This window comes from Mus caroli, chromosome 9 (assembly GCF_900094665.2).
Source record: "Mus caroli chromosome 9, CAROLI_EIJ_v1.1, whole genome shotgun sequence".
In the NCBI taxonomy this organism is placed as follows: domain Eukaryota; kingdom Metazoa; phylum Chordata; class Mammalia; order Rodentia; family Muridae; genus Mus; species Mus caroli.
Window position 1 is genome coordinate 20,460,555 of NC_034578.1, and position 8,036 is coordinate 20,468,590.

Genomic DNA, 8,036 nt, shown 5'->3' on the forward strand with positions numbered 1-8,036 from the left:
GAGGCCTGTGGCCCTACTGTCTGGGATGTTTAATCACTATAACTAGACAGAAATTTTTTGGATAAATCAAAATTATTTCTTCTAGCAATGTACCAAAAATTAAGAGAAAAAGATTCTTTGAACAAAGACAGACTGATAAATCATTTTTAAATCCATATCTGCTGCACTGGGATGAAGACCCAAATTCTGGTCCCATAAACCCAAAGCCAAAACTATCAGCTCATGCCTGCAACTAGAGCAGGGGGAGCAGGAGACATGCAGACCCAAGACACTCTCTAGCCAGTCTAGCTGAATTCTATGCTAAGCAGACTTTGTCTCCAAGAATAACGTGGAGAGGCATCAGAAAATACATCCACCACTAGCTCTGGTTCATAGACATGTGCAAACACACACACAGAGGTAAACAGAAGTTTTACTCATCAAAGGAAAGGTAGAGTTTTTGCTTAATCATATAGGAAGTTCCATAATTTTAAAAAACGTTTTATAGCAAATTCCATTTTTTTATTTTTAATCTTTATGTAGGGAAATCAACTACCCATTAACCATTGTAAAGATCTGAAATATTTCTTAAATCAGGCAAAGAAACAAGAAGTTGAGAGAGAGGCTGGCAAAATGTGGTTGTGAATCAAATTTATTTAACCTCTTCTGACTTCTTCTTTAGAGTATTATGCTTTTTTGCTCTCTCTCTCTCTCTCTCTCTCTCTCTCTCTCTCTGCCTTTCTCTTCTGTCTATCTCTCTCCCTTTCCACCCCTTTCTGTATGTGTGGGGGTTGGGCGCAGTGAAGTGTGTGCATCTCTCTGTCTCACCATCACTGTATGTGTTGTCTCTCTCCTCCCTCATAGCATCTAACCCCCATACACATTAACCATTTTTTGTGAGTATATGTGTGTGTGGTTCATGTATGCGCACGTGTGTGTGTGTGTGTGTGTGTGTGTGTGTGTGTGTGTGTGTAAATGAAAATTTTCCTTTTTCTAAGGGCTAAAGTAGGGGAAATTCTATCCAATGGATGCAGGTGACTGCTCACCTCAAATCTGCGTCCTCATAGTGTGGGTGGTTCACAATTGGACGCAGTGTAGACAGCTTGATGCTTGCCATTGTAGGCATGGCACCTGCAAAGACGGCATCTGGGAAACATGATAACATTCCTTAACAAAACATTTCCAAGAAAATAAAAAGTTCAATGTGCCCCTAAAATCTCAATTCAAGTTAAGAAAAAAATTAAAGATCTTGCATAATGGCCCCTGAGGTAGATATCTTATTTATTCAATATGTATCCTTTGTCTTCGGGAATATTTAAACTTTGCTTCCCTGGTGCTAGGAGCTATGCACATACTTTTAATTTTCATTTTACATTTAATTACTTATTTGGTGTGTGTGTGTGTTGTGTGTAAAAGCACACCATGAAGCATACATAAAGAAAACAACTGTTGGGAATTGACTCTCCTCTACCATATGATGTCTGGGAATCTAAATCAAGTCCTCAGGTTTGTAGCAGGTGCATTCACCCACTGAACTATCTCACTGACCCCAGAGACGTGGCCTTTTTATAGGGATCCAGTGACTTGTTTTGTAGGATAACTCAATGAATTTTGTTTTTGTTTTTGTTTTTTTTCTTATTGTGTAAAAAAATAGGCTCAGAAGTATCAAAGCTAATGGAGCTGCCAGGACTACACCATTGAAACACTTACAAATTTACCTTCACTGCTCTAATACTACAGGTAGAAAACTCAGCAAAAGGAAAAGCATTCTGTCCTCCTATGAACAATGTCAAAGCCCAGCGTCATGGTACAATTTTTCAGAAGAATTTTGTTGTGTTGCTATGCTAGTGAGTTAGAGTCACATTGATTTGTTATAAGAAAATGTTGTCCTTCAGTAGGTCAGTATTTATAATTTGGGAACTGGCCAGATAGCTTTGTAGTCTATTGCAGAAGTCTCAAGATTATTTCCCTGCACTTACATGGAGGCTCGCATCTTTACTGCTTCTCCAGTTCTTCAAATCATACATTACTTGTTGTATACATTTTTGAAAGAATAAATTTGGCCATTGTTAATATTACATCAAAGTCAACTATATGGCCAAAAAGCTTAATTCTTGTCATTTTAATATACTAAATGTTTATATAATTGCTAACATTTTTTAATAAAAATTGGTCTGAAACATATAGCATTTTATTTAGATCTGACCTTAAATCTCCATAGTGACATGCCACAACTAGACACATCCACATGATTTATTACAATTATTTCATCAATAATTACAGTGAAATAACTGTTTTTTCGAAATATAATTAAGCACTCTAAATACTACTTCCTGAAAACATGTCAATCAATAGTAAGGGCATAGAACAGTACAGAGAGTCAACTTTATCTTTCAGTGATGGAGAGGCATGATGTAAGTTCTAGCATCATGACAGTGTCATGGCAACTCAAAACTGAGGTATAATACCTACCGAAAGTGTATTTCTTCCAAATGACTGGCAAATAATGTAATTAAAAGGAAAACTACTGCAAGTCAGAATTGCACACACACACACACACACACACACACACACACTTGCCTCTCACATGAACACACACAAATAGATATAGATATAGATAGATATATATGTATGTATATATATGTACATACACATATATATGCACAGATGGAATTCTTAGCTGTATGTGACAAAGAAATTTATGCATATATATTATATTATATATGCATAACCGCTCACCTGGCCTGGTGCTGTGTTTGATCCAATGTATGAGCTCTTCCTGAGGCAAGTTAGTAAATTCTCCCATTATGCTCCATTGGTTATGGAGATTTGCACAACCTTGTATTGACATCAGTGTCAGAATGCCGAAGACAACATTCTCAAAATGAATTCTGCAAAAAAGCCAGCCAAAGAGCTGAAATAAAAAGACCATTTATTTATATTTCTTATATGAAGAGTACTATTGGATCAAAATTACATTCTCACCTTCCTGCTGAAACCAAAGTGGGTAATTATATCTCTGTACACAGGCACATGGAATGTCTGTCTGCTGCTTGCAAACAGCCAACATTCTGGAGTTACTAGACCTGTTACAAACAAGTTTTCTGTGTTTTCGAAAGAATTGGGTGTCTTTCCAGTACTGACTTGCAGCCAGACAGTAGAATTAGTGAACTGCAACTTGAAATATGCTAAACATTTGGCTGATTTTTATGATGGCTTGAATAACCAGAGAAAATCCACTAGCATTTGACATGCATGTTCCTCTCAGAAAAATGGCTGCTAAACTGTCAGACCACAATAAGGTGCTTTTAGATCTACTGAGTGTCTGTCTAGTTTACATAGTTATCTAGCTAGCTTAGGTATCTATTAACTATATAGTAAGGAATGCCAGAATAGAAAAAAAAATTTTAGGAATTCTTTATCCAAGCAGGACCACCACGGGCCTCTTCAGCACTGAAAAATTGCCATTTGGGAGTTTTGTGGGCCTGAAACACCTGCACAGACCTAAAGGCTAAAAGACTAATTTGTAGACATCATGATTAACAGCAGGGAGGAATACTTAATTTTTCTCTACAGAAACATCATTTTATAGTCTATCAGAATTTTTCAAAGCTACTTTCTTGCTAACCTCGAATCATCAACTGGCATTTAAAATCTTTGAACACAGCTTAAAGCACTCGCTGCTTTCAGATTTTGGATGACTTAGCAAACCACAGCAGCTCCAAGGCAGTTGCTTCAGTTGTTATAATAGCAGTCACTCAAGAATGGTGGCTTACCCTTGGTGAGCAGATCAAGGAAGCCATAATGCACATGTGGGGGGTCAGAAACAGCTTCAACCGCATGATTAAGATGGCAAGACCTGTGAATGCCAACAACTGCAAGGTGTGGAAAATCAACTGCAAGACACAAAGCAGTGACCTTTGCACTTCATCCATGTTTAAATTATCAGACAAAAATAAAATGTTTCTTATACCTGAGGGCAGAACTCTCCCAGCATAGCATTAAGCATGTTAATACATGCATCCATCCATTCAGCTGTGATTTAACAATATAATAATCTGTGAAAGGAACTGATCTGAGTGCTTCAGACAGAACCCTGAGGCCCTCACGAGGCCCACACCTTAGTGCATTTAGTTAGAAGGGGCACTGGTAGGCCCCTGTACATAAATAAGTTGCAATTGATTAGACAGTGACAAGAACAATGAGGAAGAAAATGGAGAAGAGGAACAAGCCCAGCAGCACAGATGTGTGAAAGGCCACAGTGAAGACAGTGCCTTAAGGAGGGTAACATCTAGGAAAGGTTTTGAACCAGGAGGGGAGGAAGACAAGGGGACAAAATAAAAAAAAACGTCATATACACATGTGCACTTCAGTTAAGAGATATCATAGCAGCACACAAGCCAGACAAGTTTTAAAGTGGAATTGTCTAAGGCTTCCTACTAATCCATCCTCTATCCTAGTTGAACAAATCTGAGAGTTCCGTGGGACAAAGAGTTCAAATTAAAATTTTCCTAATTGAGTTATTCATAAAACACAAACTTCCACTAGAAAAATTGCAGTGGATGTAGCAATAATCAATGCAACCAAGTGTAATGACAGCTGAACATTTATACCCTAATTTACTGATATTCAACTACATTACAGATATGTGGTATTTACATTTACCAAAAGGCAAATACTCAGCTTATACTTTAAAATGAAATGAAAATAAAACCACTGAAATACTAAAATTTTCTGTAATTCCAAACTCTCAGTATCCCAGAGAATGGTCAGTTACTTTGACTTGTACTTCTTTCTAGGACCGTATTGAAGAAATGACCAGAGCACACTGGGGAACATTTTAATAGCTCCAACAGGAAACACAGTTGATGACCAACAAAAAAGAACAAGTAACAAACACCTGACAATAAGAACTTAGCATTAAAAGATAATTAATTGAATGGAAAGAGTTTTAGGATACACACTTATGTATTAACGGAATAATAGTGTATAAAATAAATGGATAAATAAAATTTTAAAAACCATGTATTTATACATAGGGTGTAAGGAGGAAGTTAGGAAACAACCTCCTCTTTAAAAAAAGTAAATAGGTCACTTCTGATAATTCTCTTGCATTTTCTGAGATGGCTTTCAAATTCTTATTACTAGTCATTTTGAGATCACACAAGAGAAGGAAGGCCAGGCAGAAATGATTATTCCTGTCCCAAATTCAAGCTGCACTGATGCACATCAGCAGGAGGGCCACACATTCATGAACTATACTTCAAGTGGGATTTAATACATAAGTCTACCAAGAATGAGGGCTTTTACCTCTGCGTTGTCAAGAAGCTGTTTTCTGGAAGAAAATAAAAATGATCTATTTACTGAATATCCATTACAACATAATAACATAAGAGCAACATCATCTATTTTCTTCTTGGATTTTAAATTCTTGATTCTTTCTAGAATGTGTAAAGTATAAAATTTAAAGCACTATATACGCTAATAAAATTACAAAATTTCAAAGGCGCAATTCACCATCATTCTACTTATGGTATATTAAAAAGCTGATCTTTGATTAAATTACAATATGTTTTACTGATCCCTGAAGACATCTCTTTATGTATTTAAGCTATGTACTATAAATAAAGTGCTCCCAATGATTTCTGTTGGACTTTTGGCTTGTTTGAATTTTCACAATTATAAACTACATGAATATTTTATATATAACTTGCTAAATATCGCTAAGATATATAGATATTTTACTTCCTGAAAAGCAGCTCTATTTGAATACATATAGTAATGTATAGTGTTCTAAATACTGCACAGCTAGTAGACTATGAATACTATATAAATAATTTCATGTTCATGGAGTTTATAGTAATCCAATCCTCAAGTAAAGATGCCTATTCTATTTCTCTACAGAAAAGACTGCACTTTATTAAGGCTTTACAGGAAGAAACATTCTAGGAAAGACAAGATAGATTGTGACTAGTGGGAATTCACATCTGTAGGGTTTTTTTTTTAAGTGGCTATAGATGGTCTGCTGGAAGGTAGTAGACTCAAACTTCTCTGAGTACCCTGTATGTTCTTTTCTACCTATGCAGCCAGCGAGTGGAGCCATCTCTGTATCCTGAACTCTTCCAATCACAAAAGAACCCTACAGGGAGCAAAGGAATGACCTAGCATTTATAGGATTATTTTATATTCATCAGGGGCCATCCAACTTGTATGAAAAAATCTAGTAGCCAGTTTATTATATGAACAAACAAAATGCAAGTACCACAAAAGGGAATTATAGAGATAAATAAGCAAAACTCATGTCCTCCCTGGAAACATTAATTCAGTAGATATAAGACAGTGTTAAATGCAAAAGTTAATATTTTGCCTCAGAGACATTTGAGAAGACATCACTTTTACATAATTAGATGAACTGCAATGAAAAGGAGCTTCCTAAAATTCTGGGATAAATATGTTTTCCCAACTTAAAACCCATAAACTCAGGCTGACAAATAGAATGTACACAAAATGCAGGAAAACACAACCAAACAGGTGAAGGAATTGAACAAAACCATCCAGGACCTAAAAATGGAAATAGAAATAATAAAGAAATCACAAAGGGAGACAACTCTGGAGATAGAAAACCTAGGAAAGAGATCAGGAGACATAAATGCAAGCATCACAAACCAAATACAAGATATAGAAGAGAGAATCTCAGGTGTAGAAGATTCCATAGAAAACATTGACACATCAGTCAAAGAAAATGTAAAATGCAAAAAGGTCTTAATCTAAAATATCCAGGAAATGCAGCACACAATGAGAAGACCAAATCTAAGGATAATAGGTATAGAAGAGAGCAAAGATTCCCAACTCAAAGGGCCAGTAAATATCTTCAACAAAATTATAGAAGAAAACATCCCAAACCTAAAGAAAGAGATGACCATGAACATACAAGAAGCCTACAGACCCCAAATAGATTGGACCAGAAAAGAAATTCCTCCCATCACATAATAAACAAAACACCAAATGCACAAAACAAAGAAAGAATATTAAGAACAGTAAGAGAAAAAGGTCAAGTAACACATAAACGTAGACCTATCAGAATCATACCAGACTTTTCAACAGAGATTCTAAAAGTTAGATGATCCTGGGCAGATGTCATATGGACACTAAAGGCCAGCTCAGGCTACTATATGCTGCAAAGCTTTCAATTACAATAAATGGAGTAAGTAAGATATTCTATAACAAAACCAAATTTACACAATATATTTCCACAATCCAGCACTACAAAGGACAATAGATGGAAAACCCCAACACAAGGAGGGAAACTACACCCTAGAAAAAAGCAAGAAAGTAATTTTCTTTTAACTAACCCAAAAGAAGATAGCCACACAAACATAATTCCACCTCTAAAAACAAAAATAAATGGAAACAACAATCACTGGTCCTTAATATCTCTTAACATTAATGAACTCAATTCCCCAATAAAAATACATAGACTATCAGACTGGATATGAAAACAGGACTCAGCATTTTGCTGCATACAGGAAACACACCTAGGTGACAAAGACAGATATTACCACAGAGTAAAAGGCTAGAAAAAATAATTTCCCAAGCAAATGTTCCCAAGAAACAAGCTGGAGTAGCCATTCTAACACCAAATAAAATCAACTTTCAACCAAAAGTTATCAAAAAAGATGAAGACACTTCATACTCACCAAGGGAAAAATCTACCAAGAGGAACTCTCAATTCTGAACATCTGTGCTCCAAATGCAAGGGCACCCACATACATAAAAGAAACTTTACTTAGCTCAAAGCACACATTTCACCTCACACAATAATAGTGGGAGATTTCAACACCACATTCATCAATGGACAGATCATGGAAACACAAACTAAACAAAGACACAGTGAAACTAGCAGAAGTTATGAATCAAATGGATTTTTCTATAGAAAATTTCATCCTAAAATTGCATATCTTCTTCTCATCACCTTATGGTACTTTCTCCAAAATTGACCATATAAATCGGTCACAAAACAGGCCTCAACAGATACAAGAAGATTGAAATAATCCCAT

The 8,036-nt window shown here is 35.9% G+C and overlaps 1 protein-coding gene across 1 annotated transcript in view; it reads right to left on the reverse strand.

The window, feature by feature from the left end:
* The window catches only part of Dpy19l2 (dpy-19 like 2), a 129,103-nt gene that overhangs the window by 7,751 nt on the left and 113,316 nt on the right, over nucleotides 1-8,036 (reverse strand). Inside the window, exons 17-20 of the mRNA XM_021171758.1 lie at nucleotides 5,290-5,314; nucleotides 3,756-3,875; nucleotides 2,719-2,893; nucleotides 1,026-1,125 (exon numbers count right to left, since the gene is read on the reverse strand). Coding sequence (XP_021027417.1) covers nucleotides 1,026-1,125; nucleotides 2,719-2,893; nucleotides 3,756-3,875; nucleotides 5,290-5,314 — 420 coding nt within the window. The remainder of the gene's footprint in view (nucleotides 1-1,025; nucleotides 1,126-2,718; nucleotides 2,894-3,755; nucleotides 3,876-5,289; nucleotides 5,315-8,036) is intronic.